At 42.9% G+C, this 17,364-nt stretch overlaps 2 protein-coding genes and 1 long non-coding RNA gene across 5 annotated transcripts; 2 read left to right on the forward strand and 1 right to left on the reverse strand.

The window, feature by feature from the left end:
* Window positions 1–7,619: 7,619 nt before the first annotated feature.
* On the forward strand, window positions 7,620–8,559 carry LOC123076771 (uncharacterized). Its single transcript, XR_006436263.1, has 2 exons — window positions 7,620–7,842; window positions 7,958–8,559. It is a non-coding gene; the product is annotated as an uncharacterized lncRNA (long non-coding RNA).
* Window positions 8,560–10,124: 1,565 nt separating this feature from the next.
* Window positions 10,125–15,098, reverse strand: LOC123076768 (rust resistance kinase Lr10-like). 3 transcript variants are annotated; one of them, XM_044498891.1, is made up of 5 exons: window positions 14,987–15,098; window positions 14,712–14,802; window positions 11,795–12,000; window positions 11,546–11,721; window positions 10,125–11,462 (listed from the first exon to the last, which is right to left on the reverse strand). In XM_044498891.1, exons 3-5 carry the CDS (start codon window positions 11,962–11,964, stop codon window positions 10,378–10,380), a joined length of 1,431 nt encoding a protein of 476 aa, XP_044354826.1. In that variant the 5' UTR covers window positions 11,965–12,000; window positions 14,712–14,802; window positions 14,987–15,098; the 3' UTR covers window positions 10,125–10,377. The 3 variants fall into 3 exon arrangements, with proteins under 3 accessions (XP_044354826.1, XP_044354825.1, XP_044354824.1); XM_044498890.1 differs by lacking the exons at window positions 14,712–14,802; window positions 14,987–15,098 and adding an exon at window positions 12,281–12,761; XM_044498889.1 differs by lacking the exons at window positions 14,712–14,802; window positions 14,987–15,098 and having other exon boundaries at window positions 11,795–12,761.
* Window positions 12,907–15,943, forward strand: LOC123076770 (rust resistance kinase Lr10-like). Its single transcript, XM_044498892.1, has 3 exons — window positions 12,907–13,681; window positions 14,599–14,622; window positions 14,738–15,943. The coding sequence occupies exons 1-3, from the start codon at window positions 12,907–12,909 to the stop codon at window positions 15,814–15,816; spliced, it is 1,878 nt and encodes a 625-aa protein (XP_044354827.1). The 3' UTR covers window positions 15,817–15,943.
* The last annotated feature ends 1,421 nt before the right edge of the window (window positions 15,944–17,364 follow it).

Below are 17,364 nucleotides of genomic sequence, written 5' to 3' on the forward strand. Positions count from 1 at the left end.
TGGAAGAGGAGGACGCCATGGATGGGTCCCGTGCTCTCTCTCGAAGGTCGATGAATGCTCGGGTTGGTGTCGACCATTAAAGATCCCGGTGGTGGGCCATTTCCCATGCGTCCTATTCAGAACAGAATCAGTTGAGCAGAATACGCTACTGAATACATCTCCTGTCGCTGATCCCAAAGAGAACTCTGGACCCGAGACCCATAACACATTTTCGATAGGAGCCCCCACTACCTTATTTCTTTTTACATGCGGTCTATCCATCGCCACATAGGCTTCTATTCATTTGAAATTCTGGTGTGCTGCAGTGAATGATGAACGAAAGGTGCATATGATTTCGTGGGAGAAGATGTGTACGGCAAACAGGAATGGAGTGATGGGATTCAGAGACCCAAAGGCATTTAAGCAAGCATTGTTGGTCAAACAAGCTTGACGAATCATTCAGTTCCCATCCTCTCTTTGTGCAAAGGTTCTGAAAGCTCGTTATTTCAACGATGGGTCGATCTTGAACGCGACATGCCCTAGTGGTGGATCCTTTACTTTTTGTAGTATCTTACTATACATGGCAGAGACCTACATCGAGAAGGTGTGACGTGGATAATTGGTGATGGTGCCTCAATTAATGTGCATCATGAGAACTGGATTCCAAGGAGTGGCAGCCTCAAACCACTTGGGCAACAATATGTACAGTGATTTAGTAGCGGCCGAGGGATCACAGTGGGATGTACAGAAACTTGAAACAATGTTCACAATGGATAATGTACCGTAAAAAATGCTTGTACTGGACATAAAACAAATTGCCATAGGAGGTCCTGGGCGCTCTGACTATATTAGTATAGGGTACCGTAAAGATGCGAAATTGAGTTCTAACAGCTGTTAAAATTTGTCACTTTGCGACGGTTGGATCTACCAGACCGACTCAAACACTAAGACTGCTCACAGTGGGGAGTAACATAGAGTAGTAACTTGCCGATATTACTACCTCCGTAGTGGGTAGTAGCATATGAGTGGTATCATGAAAGAGTTCATTTATTAGGTTATAGACTCATTATGTGTTGAAATGTGTGACGTTACAGTAACTAGCTAAGTTACCACAAACCCCTCTCTTCTCATTAATTAGCTGCCACATAAGCAATCTTATATTGAAATGTGTGACGTTACTAGTCAAGTTACTCCCACTGTGACTAGTCTAAGACGTGTCCGACTCCGAGCCCTGACGGAACTCCGCGTGAGCTAAGGGAAATAATTACCGAGGTTGACTCAGACATCAATTGGCAGATCCCTCCGGTGAAATCGTGCGGAATATAATTCCGCATCACTCCTAAATATTTGAGCCAATTCCAACGGTTAGATTTCCTTCAGCGGCTCGTGCACTGGCCGAGCGTTGGAAACAACCTGAGCAAGGATGGATCAAATTTAACGCGGACGGAGCTAGATCGGGTGTGGCTCGTTGTGCCACCAGACTGCATTAATTGTGGCAATGAGATTCCTCACGTTTCCTAAGTAATAAAGTTGCGAGTACCCCTAAAAAACGTAGGATTTTTTTTTCATTTGGCCGGTCTTCCTGACGCATTAGTTTGCCTTTTTTATCAGACTTGCTAAGTCTCAGTCGACTTAGACTTGGTTATGTCTCAGTCGGTGCTATAATCATGGGATCATGCATTGAGATCCGTGCAAAAAAAATTAGATTTTATTTTTTCTTTCTTACATGTCATGTTATTTGACTGAGACTTGATTAAATCTCAGTTAGGGATGAAAACGGAGCGGAAACGGACGGAACTGGGTGCTACCATATTTGTTTTCATATTTTTTTGCAGAAGCGGAAACAAATACGAAAACCCCGGAAATGAATACGGAAACAAATACTACCGGAAACAGACACGATGCGAATCCAGAGCGGACACGGACACAAAACGGTGTGTTGACCGGAACTTAAAACCCCCTTGAATCATAGATAAATACACACCAAAAAAAAAGAAATTTAAGAAATTGTTAACATGGCTACATGATAATATGGTTGTATTGGCAACATGGGGTAGTATTGTAATAGTACATCACAATTGCGTATCGTGTCTAGTTGAGAATGTGTGTGGAAGTAAAAGTTGGTCCTCAAATGATCCAGTCTGCTCATTTTGTCATTGTGTGTTGTTTGGTAATTGGGCTACAAAGCAGCCATGGGCCTATAGTAGAAACGGAAATTCCATATTCACGGAAACGGAAAGTTCCGTTTCCACGTCTGTTCCACCGGAAAACACCGTTCCGTTTTTGTTTCCGTTTCTGCATAAAAAATTCCACTTCCATTTCCATTTTGTAAATTTCCGTTTTCGTTTTCATATTTCCTCTCCGTTTCCAATTTTCCTCCGGAAAAGCGGAAACTTTCCACTCCGTTTTCATCCCTAATCTCAGTCGACTGAGACCTAGCCACACCTCCAGTTTTGATAAAGCACATCTAGATGTGCCATAAGTATTGCACATCTAAGCCTATCTCACTGATCCTACACAGAGATTCGTGTGGGCATTTTCTTTTTTCTTTTCCTTTTTATTTTTATGCTTGATTGAATCACTTAGATGTGCAATTATTAGGTCATATCTAGATTGATTGATTGATTGAATCACTTAGATTGCCAGTTTACTCAAGCGCGGGCCCTTTATTTTATCCGTTGTTGTTTAGTTAAAACCGCCCTTATTATCAATTCCCCTAGTAACCGACGAATAGACTATTTTCAGATAATACTCTGGGTGAGAATGTAGCCGTGTTAGTGACAAACTAGCTACGGGGTTGGTAGTTACCTATGCAATCGCTCCCTGTGGGATCTACATACTCTACTTATCACGAATTGCAATAGCCCTGTGCACCTGCAAGTCATCAGTGGCGTGCCTTCAACTCACTTAAGTGTTTGCAATCGTCGCTAGGTGGTCCATGGTTCTGGATGTAATTTTTATTATTTCTGGTGTTCGTTGTACTGCCATGATCGATCATGAATAGATTGGTAGTTTTCCCATTAAAACCCCTATAAAGACTAGTGTTACTAAAAAAATCATGTAGAAAAATACTGTTGATGAGCGTGATCCTAACCAAATCAGTGGAGTTTAACCAAACAGATATTGTTATGATTTGTATCAATCATGATCCCAAGATAATACGTGGTCTATAGAGATTGATTCGTTGTGATCCTATAGCTAATTGTAACCATAGCGGTCAAGTGTCCTTCATGTATAAATACAAGGCAAATCCCTATGGGGTATCTCATAGCAAAACATTGTGTTTGACTTAGTATGAGAAGCAATATCCAATGTTCCCCACTCTTTATGACGAGAGAGAGAATGGGTGGCACAACATCGATGGCCAGCAAGGTGGCAGGCATGATGGGCAAGGTGGCCATGGTCGGGGCCACAACAACGATATAAGTAATCTCAAGTCTCAAGTTTTGATCCATATTCAACCATGCATGGTGCCGCAACCACCTGAATCATGTGCACTAGTTCATGTCCATAGTGTATGCATCGGTGTTGGTGCCAACGTCGGAATGCTCGTAGTGATCCGCGGGCTAGAACACATGATTGAAGCGGTTGCGGCACCATAGCATGCCATGGCTGAATTTGGAGCAAACTTGGCACTTGAGGTTGCTACTGTCATTGCCACATATGCGCCCGTCGTGGCCATGACTACCTTGCTTTCCCTATCTACCACCGCGCTGACCCTCCATATAGCCTGCAACAATATAGGTGTAATAGTGTATTTTGTCTGCTGAGTCTTGCCGCTCCAGGGAAAGTTTGATGCTAAGCAAGAAAGCATATAAGTTGGTCAATCTAATGGGTTCATCGCACGTTGTAATTGATGCAACTAGGGTCTCAAATTCAGGACTAGATCAACGAGCATCTACGTGTGAACTTCATCACATGTGAGTGGCTTGTCGATCAATGCCATAACATCGATCGCTGAAGCCCTTCATCTTGTGGTAATAATACTAGATTGTGGTGAGATCCTTATTCTTTTACGTTGCAGCACCGTTACCGCAGATGTATATCGGTTGCTATGTTCTAGGAGATTAGCATGTTGTGAAGTGTTAACCAGAATGCACTAGTGGTGGTGTGCCACATCATCTGTCCGAACATAGGCATCCCTGACCATATTATGAGGACCTCGACCTGCTCACCATCCATGAGTGCTATGGTGACAAGGACCTAGGGAATGCCACCAACGAAGGAGGTTTTCCTATTTTCTGATGTTGGTCACTCTAGTATTCAAGGCTCATCCAAATCACTATGTCTTCGTAGCATCCTGCATGTTCTTCATCCTAACAAACACTTAGTATTCATGCACAATTTAGTTTCTGCTTTTTCTTCAGCTTCATTTGTTTTACCTTTTGGACCGAGCAACAAGATGTTGTGATGGTACGGTGCCAACCTTGAAGTCGTCATCCATCATGTTCAGTCCTCTAGCTCTCTCTCGTGCCAAGATCTTGCTAGATCTATGGCATCCATCCAAAAGTGTTGTTGAGTCGGTCCTTCTGCTGATTTTTTTTGCATGTGCACCTCTCTTGATGCATGTCAATGTGCAAAAGTTCATCAATTACATTTTCGGGATTCCACTGATGTTACCCATGTGCGTCTTGAACTTATTTAATTCAGTGTGTCGGGTCTTGTAGTTAATTATATTGGTGCTCTCAAGTAATATGTGAACTTCTTGGATGATTTTAGCCTTTCTACATGGATCTATCTTCTAAAAATGTAGATCTAATGTCACACAAAGGTTTTACACTTCCGAGAAGCATGTTGAACATGTTAAGCTTCATGCACTAGCCAACACATCAAAAAGTACAAACTAATGGAAAGGGCTAGGAAATCCACATATACACTTCAAAACCCCTCTCACGTGTGATGCATGAAGTCAACATGTGGGTCGATTCAAAGGTATGGCTCCAGAGGCCTATACGGACACAGAGGAGCCAACTGTAAGTTTTTGATAAATTGCGAAAGCGAGGACTTCACCTCAAGACCTTAGGCCCTGATACCATGTTAAGCTTCATGAACTAGTCAACACAACCAAAAGTACTAACTGGTAAAAAAAGACTAGCTAGGCAATCCACATATACACTTCAACATAACACATGCTCAACAAAAACATTACAATCAAATAATTCGATTGGGGGGGGGGGGGTATCATCATCTATCTAGGTATTTCCAAAGGGAATGTATCATGCCCTCGCATGTCGAGGTTGATTTTCACTTTGGGGGAGAGATAGTGGCAATCGGAGCTCTAGAAAAATGTTTCATCTCCTCACTGTATCAAGTCATGGATGTATTCACCGAGCATATGTCAACACAATTTATTTCCAATCTCAGCACCATTATCGGTTGAAATTGCGGGGGGTTGTTAACGAGCATGATGTAACTGAATCAGTAGAGTTAAACCTAACATATATTGTTGTGGTTGTATCTATCATGATCCCTGGATTAAAAGTGATTTGTAGACATTGATCACTATGATGTATCTCCTTGCAAAATAGGATTATTGACTAATACTAATACAGATAGCTGCTGGTTTTGATCGCGGGGATTTGGTTCTATACTACCACAAGGATTTGTATTGGTTATATTTCCACAATTTAACATATATCGGTTATGCAATTACTAGGCTTTTTTGAAATATCTTACCATGAGAAAATGAAAAAATTCAACGAATTTGAATATGCACATTAATTTAAAGACATGGAGACATTTTTGTTTGTAGTTGAGGAGAAAATAACGTGGGGTAGTCTAGATTTGGCCCAAGAGCATGATAAGTCCCAACTAGTAGCGCATCACTTGTGGGTCTGTGGCTTGGATCCTGGCATAGCTGATGGTTAGGATTTGGGCTACATAAAATTGCGTTGGATGATGCATTGTTTTTGTGAGATTATATATATATATATATATATATATATATATATATATATATATATATATATATATATATATATATATATATATATATATATATATATATATAGGAAATCCAGTTATGCACTTCAACCAAAAGTCCGAACTCATGGAAAGTGCTGCATGAGAAGGAGGTGGAAGTATTGGGGGTGGAGAGAAAGAGAGGGAGGGAGGGATGGGGAGGGAGAGAGAGGGAGAGAGAGGGAGAGAGAGAGAGAGAGAGAGAGAGAGAGAGAGAGAGAGAGAGAGAGAAGGAGAGAGAGGGAGAGAGAGAGATGGAAGTGAAACATCGACATCAGTGACATTGCTGCTCTGCTGCTTTCTCATCCATACTCTGCTTCTACTATCCATTATCCTTATTCTATGAATGATGAGACATTTGGGGCCGCCTAATTTATTTCTGTTTCGTGAACCATGATGGAGTAGCTTGTGTGTCTACTTTCTTTCTTTCCCATTTATGAACTTGGAGTAGCAAAACTCGTTTGTCCTTTTCTCGGTTTCTGAGCTTCTATATGGAACATGATTTCAGACATGGCTTGCCATGTTCTGTAGCTAGCACTATTGTAAGATTTGCTTTGTGTTCTCCTAACTGAATGGTTGATCTCAACTTTGCAGATTGACACATCATCCATTCCCCTACGGCACCTACATACAACAGGGGCATTTATCATGCCTCCACTTTGCCGGACCATGGCGACCTACAAGGCAAAGGCTAGTCCAACCGCATACCATGACCTATTGCGCGGTACATGTTCTTTAGCTAAAGAACTTTTTGGATTTGTACTAAGGAAAACAAGAGGAATGTCAAAGTGTCAGTAACCTCTAAATCCCGATAGAGCTTGCCTCATCTGGCTCCAACAAGGTTCGGCTAGCTGGCAATGAGAGGTTAGTGGATTTTGTGTATTTTTATGTTGTGTAGGCTATTTGAATATGCTGCAAGAGTCTGTGTTGTCTACTGCAAACACTTAGGGGTTTTGTAGGCATGTTACAAGTGGGGCGGGGTTGTCATGTTGTGATTCTTTTTACATGTTCCATACTCTAGTTCCAAATGCTGCTTACATTGATTTTCTAGTTGCATATGTTATGACTTTTCGAAACGGCTTTGTTGCAAGGAATGGGGATTTGTTGCAATGCACACTTTGATTATTATTATTATTATGCTATATGAGGTGTCTAAAATGTGCCCATTTTTATGCACCATGAGAAAAATGTTGCGATGATGTTGAATATGTAGAAAACAATATTGTGTCAGGGATTATGCATTGCAAGGATTAGACGGTCAAGATCACACATAAATGAGATCGGGCGGGTGGGGAAGCAACTGGTTGGTTGAAAGACGCCCAGCTTTGGGCATTGAATAAACTACGAGCAACCATGAATCATAAATCACAGAATATCAAATATATATCCTATATATATTTGATTTCCTTGGGGTACTAGGGACGTCGTGTAATCGTGCAAACCGTATTGAGCATGCGGACATCGTGTAGCCATACAAACCGTATTGAGCATGCCCGCATGCGACATGGACTCCCTTGCATGAACACACTAAAAAAAGTTTCATACACTATACTTACCGCTCGCCTCGGTCCTTCTTCCTCAACCGCTCGCATCTGGCTCTCCTCTGGCTGTAGCGCCGCTCACTGCGGCGTCCCCGTAAGGAAGCTAACTATCTATGCTTCGCCTGACTCGAAACTTCAGGGGCTGGATGAAACTTTCAGACCATGCAGAAATGTGTGGTAACAGTTCGATTTGGGGGCTAGCTATAAAAAGCCCCCTTCTTCCCGTGACCAGGATGTGTGGTAACTTCTTCATCGATTGTAACTCAATTTTTTTGGAGATCTTCCTCCCATTTCACTCAATCTAGTTGATTTTTGGGGACTGAAAGACAAGTGCCGATCTACACTCCAACCAAAGCAAAAGGTGATTCCCCCTTGTTTCTTTGATGGATCTTGTTACTCTTGCAGATTGGAGACTCCTAGGTGGTAGGAGTCCTCGGTGAGAAAATAATTTGTCATTTTTCCCATCGTTTGTGAAGGTTTGGAGGCCGCCTCAAGGTATACCATCAGTGGTTTGCAATCACCTTCTTGGTGATATCTCAACGAGAAGAGAATGAGCTTTCATGGTGTTGGTGTGCCTTTATGGTAACACCCACCCCTCCAACAGTGACTAGTTTCCCTCCAAAGAAGTGAACATCGGGATACATCATCGTCTCCGGTGTTTTTGGTTATATCTAGCCCTAACTCATTACTTGTGGTTTACCTTGGTCACGTAACTTTGCTAGCACCATATGGATTGTTTATTTCACTACAATTGGTTAAGATATTGTAAGTATGGGGTTAGTAGAAAACCTATTATTAGACTAGCATTACCAAAGAAATCACGTGGAGAAATATTTTTATTGAGCGTGGTCCTAATCAAATCAATTGAGTTAAACCTAAGATATATTGTTGTGATTTGTATCAATCAGGATCCCTAGATAACACCTTATTTGTAGAGATTGATTCGTTGTACAAGTAACCTTAGCGATCAAGTTTTATCAATACAAGGCAAATCCCTATGGGGTATTGCATAGCAAAACATTGTATTTGAGTTAGTAACAGAGGCAAGATGCCGCGGTTGCGGCAATGACAGAACCAACCTCAAGTCCCAAGTTTGATCCCCATTCATTCAGACATAGTGCCGCAACCACTTTAATCATGTGTACCAGTTCATGTCCATAGTGTACAAACCAGTGGTGCGGCGTCGCCAGAACGCTCACGATGATCCTCGGACTGGAGCACATGATTAAAGTGGTTGCGGCATTGCAGCGCGTCATGCCTGAATTTGGAGCAAACTTGGCACTTGAGGTTGCCTCTGCCATTGCCGCGTATGCTCCCACGATGGCCACGACCAGCAGTGTCGACGGTCAGGATTTGAGCTACATAAAAATAAAATGCGCCTTATTTGATGTTAGACCAGATCACGGAAAATTTCAGAAAAGAAAGGCGGATAGGTTTGTAACTACTTTGTGGGTGCAACGTGTACAGGTTCACTTTACACTTGAGAGTTCAAGGATGGAGGCGACATGCTTTGTTCCTGCTCCAAGAAGCATGATGGAGTAGCCCATTCCAAAAACTTGGAGTAGCAAGCTCAAGCTCTGCTTGCCCTCAGTTTCTGAACTTCCGTGTGGAACATCATTTTCTGGACTTGCTTACCATGTTATGTAGCTAGCACTGTGCGAGAGTAGCTGTGTGTTCTTCTTCCTGAATGTTTCGATGATGATCTCAACTTTGCAGGCCAGAAGTCGATGGGAGGTCGACACGCCGTCCGTTCCCCTGCCATGCCCGCACCCAGCGGGGACCCTCGCCAGGCCTCCACTTCGCCGGACCACCGTATCCTGCCGGGCAAAGGGTAGCCCGACCATGGCGTACTGCACGCGACCGGTTCTGTAGCTACTCTATTATGTCAGAACACTTGAGAGGGATGAAAGTGAAACAGCAGCACCAGCAGCAGCGAAGATACTGCTGCTCCCTCCTCACTCGTACCCTGCTCCCGCTGGTCCTACTCCTCACCGGAGCCAACCGCAAACAGGGCAGATTGTGATCTTTTCTGAACTAGCAAGAAACAGCACAGCGCAGCATTCTGTCTATATATCCCTCCCTGCTTCCCTGTCTGAACTTTTGTTTGAAACAGAGTTCCTGAACTTCCTAATTAACATGTTCTAATCCTTCTGTGTGAATGTTTGAGAAGAGAGAAGCCTATGGGCGACGCTACAGGTTGTGTGGGTGTGTAACTTGAATAACAAACAGAGATTTGGGTTTATGACACAGAGCATAAGAAGAATGGCAAAGCTTTCAGTAACCTCCAAATTGCAGCAATCTTGTCTGTCCGCGGTTTTAGTTATGGGAAAGCCACCTCTCCTTTGGCTCTTATTGATGATACAACCCCCTCTATCTGTGTACAATCAATGGAGTGTCAGTTAACTTCTGTTGTGAAATGATGAATATTTTGCACTTACATGTTTTGCAGGAATGATGATTGCTCCTGCAGCAAAACATTTCATATCCGTTCGCAGGATATGAAACCCCGGCAAGATCATCATGCCATCTCTTCCTGCCAAGAACACCACAAATCCATGCAAATTTTGTGCAGTTACACCCATAAAAGAATACACTTTAGTAAACAAATACTACAGCATCGCACAATGCACCGCCATTCAAATATTCAACTGAATGTGATCGATGTTGTACAGAAACAGTAACAACAGCGCCAATGGGATTATCAATGGCATTATTTTACAGAAAGCAGTTCTCTCCAGGTTCACATTTACAATTTGCACCATCATTTTAGATGTCTTCTCTCCGTATTAAGAAAAAGAGTATCTTCTTCACATTGCACACAAATATTGACTTGCTGAGTGCACCTGAGATGGCTAGAGGATAAAATTTGGTCCAAAACTACGATAGTACAGATATTTCACTCTGGGAATGTACTTATCTCTGATAATACTGAAGAATCTGCAGCAGGGGCGAACTCGTCCCCGCAGAAGAAGGGCTCGGGAGGCATCTCGAGGCCATCGATGCCAGCTTCGAGCATGTCTAGCACCTCGCTCATGGCTGGCCGGTCGTCTGGCTTCATCTGGATGCACCACAGCGCAACGATGCACAGCTTCCTCTCGACCTGATGGATACCAACAGCCTCCGAGATCCCACCCACCTCTTGCCGAGACAGCTGATTGTACACCCATGACGGGTAGTACGTCTGGCTTCTTGACGCTTGTGGGTCCACGTTCCTCCGCCCCCCGGCCATCTCCAGCAACAACATCCCAAAGCTATAGACATCAGACTTCGAAGATATGGCGCCAAAGCTACGGGACACCATCTCGGGAGCTATGTAGCCAACTGTTCCCCGCGCAGCGCTCACCGGCAAAAAGCTGTTGTCCCTGGGGTACAGTTTCGCCAGTCCAAAGTCAGCGACTTTTGGGGTGAAGTCACTGTCCAACAGGATGTTGTGAGGCTTGATGTCGAAATGTAATATCTGCATATCGCACCCTCGGTGCAGATAGTCGATCCCTCTGGCAATGCCCAGAGCAATCTGATTGAGCTTGTCCCAGGAGAAACTCTTCTCGGGCGAGAAGATGTACTTCTCAAGAGATCCATGAGGCATGTACTCATAGACAAGAGCCCTCCTCATTTCCTCCGAGCAGAAACCCACCAGACGCACTACGTTGACATGGTGAATGCTTCCGATGCTGGACACCTCACTGATGAATTCTTCTCCATTGGACATGGAACTGACCAACATTTTGATGGCAACATGGATGTCACCGGGAAGCACACCTTTGTACACGGACCCATAGCCTCCTTGGCCCAGCTTGTCTCTGAAGTGGCTAGTGATCGCAGTGATGTCTGTGTAAGCGAACCTTGTTGGGCCAAGGGCTAGTTGCATCTGGAGGAACTTCTCAACTGCGTCAATTACTACCTTTGTTTTCCAGTACTTGTAGCCAAGGAAGATCAATACAGACAACGGTGCAAAGACTAACCTGGATAGTACTGCAAACACTGCATAAACAAGATTACAGACATGAGTTACATGTATAAAGTTATGGAGCTGTACTAATAAGGATTAGATGATTCTGTCATACCGATAATGAGCTTCATGATACTTATAGCAGATACTATGACCAACACAGCCCAATATAATTTAGTGTAGTCAGACAAGGAGTTGTTTTTTACACATCCCAAGAAACGCACGTCGATGGCAAAAATCACAGAAATCTTATTTTGGATGCTTGAACTAGACATCTGTTCGTGGAAGTCGCTGCATAAACAGTTTTTTGGTAAGACAAACCCATTTGAGGTGAAAAATGCAACCAGAGAGCATAGAGACTCACCTCCTTGAATTTTTCAGGCATGTCTTGAGGATCCAAGGATATGTCCATTCTGGAGCTGGGAAAGGAAATCTAAAAGCAAACCCATCCCTCATAAATTTTACAATATCTTCATAATCATAAGTTGAATAATAATCATTTGGCCCCGGACCCCAGCTTCCCAAAGGAGTCATGGCCAAGTATCCACATGAAGGCTCAACATTCTGAACCTGATAGGATTGCATGGTACTCAACACATAAACAAAAGAAGTGTTCGTACTCCGGCAAGCGACAGGCTTATAAATAAGATTATCTTTCATCATGCGTGAACAACTGACAAAGGCAGCCCATTTAACCGTACGCATATATAACAGGAACATGTAATCTGATCTCAATATATGGATATAAGGATGTTGATTCCTCTCAGGAATAGGGCAGCTGCTATTATCCAAACTGGCATCAACAACCCAGAAAACAGAGTCGGGGTAGGAGATGTTGGTGATGAAGTACCTTCCCGTATTGACTTGAATTATAGCCTGGTCATCGCTACAAACAAGCTCGTATTCTTGAACACCACAACCAGGTGGATCCCCTCGCAATCGAAAAGGATTGTGGATGTCTTGGAGATGCCCACAGGAGAAAGAGGGGCAAACTGCTTGCCCCAGAGTATCTTCCGCTCCAGTCTTTGTTAGAAAAACTGAAACTGTGGAGGAGATTGCTAATGCTTGGAGTATAACAGAACGTGGAAATGCAACGGAGTTCGTCATGAGAGCTTTACAGATGCAGGATCAGGCACAGAAGCTGGTACTAGAGTTAAGAAGAAGGCTAATATGGTCTCAGATTAATATACGAATTTTCTGGTGCATATGGATTGATGGAGACACAAGAGGAAGAATAGTCAAGCCTGGTGTGCCACCTGATTGCTGGTTTTCTTAGTCAAGCTAGTGTACAGGAAGATAGGCTTTGACTTGTCAAAGGCAACATCCAGGAAGATAAGGAAGAAAGGTTGGAATCCGTCCAACTGATTCAAGGTAGCCAAGATATTTCTTCTTTATGATTTCAACATTACAAAAGAAGCTCAGTTTTTGTAGGCACAGCTTCATCTCATTTCCTCCTCATCTTCATTTTTCACACAAATGTTTGAAGCTTTGGTTGTAGCTCTGTTGTTCTCTGTTCTTAACTATGGAATCAACAGAGCCACAGCAAGTGGTGATGGAGATTTCTTCCATAACTGCGCACCATCAAGGTGCAGCGAAGAAGGCACAGAGATCCGATTTCCGTTCCGCCTTGCAACCAGCCCCCAATCGTGCGGAGCACCTGGCTTGGAGCTAGCATGTTCTAGGGAAGCAGATACCATCCTACTTCACCCAATTCTTGGACTATGCAAGGTCACTGCAATTGACTACAGGTATGGTGGCCTAAATGTCATCCCGCTTGAAGAATCATGGACTAGGTGCCCGCTTCAGAAGATCTCTACCACCAATCTATCAACTAGTGTATACATACCTGACAGTTACGGAGGTGAAATTGCAAACCTGGTACGCTGTTCAAGAGAGTTGATACCAACGGAGAAGACCGGTACAAGACCAGGTCTGGGGGACAGTATTGTTGGCCCAATCTCTTGCCTGAGCAACACAAGCCAGTTCATATATTTGATGGACGGCAGTGAACCAATGTATATTCTTCCCTTAGACTGCACAGTGGTTTCAAACGGTATTTTGATGCCGGCAGATTATGATATCAAATCTACTATGTTATTCACCGACAGAGCCAGAAGGGTCATTGCATTTGGTGAGACAACCTTGACTTGGTCAGTTCCTAACATGACCGACATTTGTCTAGACTGCGAGCGAAACGGGCATTCCTGCGGATTCAGCTCACAACGCAGGCAAGCATTCTGCAAGCGCCAAGGTATTGTTTCTACTTCTTAAGCATCAAAGGATTTGTTCTGAATACTTGCATGCCTCAAATTATTCTTGACAAGAGTACCTAAATGATCCAAATAAAGAACAGTTCTTTTTATGCACCATTTGCTATATACGCAAATATGTCTCTGTTTACCAGCATATCGGAGTCCAGTAAATATTTCACACTCACATGGTTCTGATACTCCCCCATACAGATAGCATATGCAAGATGAAAAGTATCCCATTTTGTAGTTACATTCTTACTAGAAAAGTATCACATTGTTTCAGAAACAGGAACTATGTTTACCTCCAAAATTTCTGATCATGCTTGAACAGCCATATCAAGAAGCTCAGGGATGTAAAACATTCATGATTATGCAAAAGCCAATGAGGTTTATTCATGTTATAAGTGTTACAACACCTTCTGGAAAGAAGGCCTGAATTCCAGCCCAACTAAACTGCATTTTTGTGATGCTCATACTTTCAAAGTTATTATTGAAGAAAAAAAAATGATGTCCCAAGAAAGTTCAGATATATGCAAATAGTTTCATCATTACAAAAAATGTATATTACTGATCTTTGTTTTACCACAAATTAGCTACTGTCATGTGTTGAATCTCTTTTCCATTCCATCAACAAAAAACTGGCATGAGAAAGAAGTCAGTAGCCTTTTTTTCTCTCTTACAAAAAGAAATAGAAATTGTAAGCCTTCTACTCCCTCCATTCCTAAATATTTGTCTTTCTAGATATTTCAACAAGTGACTACATACGAAGCAAAATGAGTGAATCTACACTCTAAAATATGTCTATATACATCCGTATGTGGTAGTCTATTTGAAATCTCTAAAAAGACAAATATTTAGGAACGGAGGGAGTATTATTTTGCACAAAAAATCTAAATCGCTTATTTCCTACATGCAGGTTCACGTGTGAAAGTCATTGCAGGTATTATGCATACATTTTGTTGTATATTACTCTTATTCTTGCATCTTACCCATATATAAGAGGAAAGACATGAAAGCAAGATAACTCACTGTTTGCCTGCATTCTTGTTTTTCAGCAACATCATCGGTAGCCACATTTGTGGTTCTCTTGTTGACGGCAGCCACAGCACTCTATCGATCCCTGAAATCAAAGGTTGATGAAGAGGTACGTTTGAAAATCGAAATGTTTCTCAAGGCATATGGCACATCAAAACCAACAAGGTACACATTCTCTGAAGTTAAAAAAGTAACAAGGCGATTCAAAGATAGACTGGGTCAGGGTGGATTTGGAAGCGTATACAAAGGTCAGCTGGCAAATGGAGTACCTGTGGCAGTAAAGATGCTGGAGAACTCAAAGAGCGATGGAGAAGAATTCATGAATGAAGTTGCAACCATTGGTAGAATCCACCATGCTAATGTGGTCCGTCTCTTGGGATTCTGCTCAGATGGAACAAGGCGTGCTCTTATCTATGAATTCATGCCTAACGGATCACTTGAGAAGTATATATTTGCAGATGAATCAGATATTTGTCGAGAGCTATTAGCACCTAACAAAATGCTGGAGATAGCATCAGGCATTGCACGAGGAATTGAATACCTGCATCAAGGGTGCAATCAGCGCATCCTCCATTTCGACATCAAGCCTCACAACATCTTGCTGGACTACAGCTTCAGTCCAAAGATTTCAGATTTTGGGCTTGCAAAGCTGTGTACAAGGGATCATAGCATCGTCACACTGACTGCAGCTAGAGGAACAATGGGTTACATTGCGCCAGAACTATATTCTCGGAACTTTGGGAGAATATCCAGTAAGTCCGATGTCTATAGCTTTGGCATGCTGGTGCTGGAAATGGTGAGCGGTAGGAGGAACTCGGATCCATGGATTGAGAACCAAAACGAGGTTTACATCCCAGAATGGATATATGAGAAAATAAGCACGGAGCAAGAACTGGAATCATCAAGGGAAATGGCGCAAGAAGAGAAGGATACAGTAAGGAAGCTGGCCATTGTGGCACTGTGGTGCATTCAGTGGAACCCAAAAAATCGCCCGTCCATGCTCAAAGTGTTGAACATGTTAACAGGAACCTTGCAGAGTTTAACGATGCCCCCCAAGCCATTTGTTTCGTCTCCGGGCCACCCCATGCCGCAAATCTAGAGATTTGTTTCACAGCAATTCTGAATGTATTTATTTTGGACAATGAGACTTAATATGCTGCAGTAATGCCTATTGTATTGTACTATATGACACTTGATTTTCAGCTCAATAAGAAGTCTAATGTTAAGCTCTTTGGTGTAGTTGTCACGTGAGACATCGGAACTGTCTGCAATTTGGTAGTCGGCAGACCGGGCAGGAAGCCACCGGTCACCTTGTGGTGGCATTTGAGCGTATCGGAAATTGGTGCTCCTGGAACAATCAACATGCCCAAGCGACTAGCCTATGACGCATTTGACTTAACTACCTTTGCTACTGGTGTTTTGCTACTGTGGACATATTTGTATTACCAGGGAAGGGTATGACATCAGATTCCACAACAGACTGCAGATTGGCAGAGTACAAGTAATGGAAAAAGTAGTTGCCACTTACCGTGTGCTCCCTCCGTTCCTAAATATATCTCCTTTTAGAGATTTCGATATGGACTACATAAGGAGCAAAATAGACGAATCTCACTCTAAAATCCGTCTATAAACATCCGTATCTAGTCCGCACTGAAATCTCTAAAAAGATTTATATTTAGTAACGGAGGGAGTAGTAGTAATCGTGGCGCGTGCATTTGTAGTAGTATTGGTGAATTCGACTAGCAAGCAATCCTCACTGAACTAGTCCCCGTCTCGTTGCCGGATCTGTACCAGCGAGCAATCCATGTGCTGAGAATCCAGTGGGCATACAGATGTGAACTGTGACAATAAGGAATGTACACAAGAGGAAGGGAAAGAAGAAGCTTCACCTTGCCCGGTGCGGCGGCGGCGGAGGAGGGCGGCAGTGGGCTACCGGAGACGGCAGCGGCGGCGGCTGCGGCTGCGGGAAAGCACAATGCTCAGGCACAGGAGCGCGCGGGTGGGAGGGAGGCATCGGGAGTAGGGAGACGGTCAAGATCGCCGCCGGGAGGTGTGGTGGGGCGGCCGGCGGAGGTAGGGGACGGGATAAGGTTCACTTTTCTGCCGTAGTGGCCGAACTGCTGGGCCGTGGGCCTATAAATTCAAGTCGTTACAAGGTTTTGTATTGGATTGACCGCAGTCTACCTGAAAATGCAAATGTTCCCAAAAAACAAAGAACCTGAAAATTCAAGTGTAAGAGTAACCCTTATCCATCTTTTTTTACCTTTTTCTCTACTCCCTCCTCGCAAATAATGTGATTCCCCATCTTTTTTTACCTTTTTCGCTACTCCCTCCGTTTTTATTTCCTCTGCATATTAGATTTGTCTGAAGTCAAACTTCATAAAGTTTGACCAAGTTTATAAAACAAATATGAACATTTACGATAGCAAATCTATATGATGGGAAAGTATATTTAATAATGAATCTAATGTTAATGGTATTGATTTGTTATTGTGTACGTTAATATTTTTGTCTAAAATTTTTGTCACATTTTACAAAGTTTGACTTCGACCAAAGCTGATATGCGGAGTAAATAAAATGGTGGGAGTATTATTTAGAGTTTTTCTTATCATACTAGGAAAATGCTGAAATCACTATTAAGAATCAC

Source organism: Triticum aestivum, chromosome 3D (genome assembly GCF_018294505.1).
Source record: "Triticum aestivum cultivar Chinese Spring chromosome 3D, IWGSC CS RefSeq v2.1, whole genome shotgun sequence".
Classification (NCBI taxonomy): domain Eukaryota; kingdom Viridiplantae; phylum Streptophyta; class Magnoliopsida; order Poales; family Poaceae; genus Triticum; species Triticum aestivum.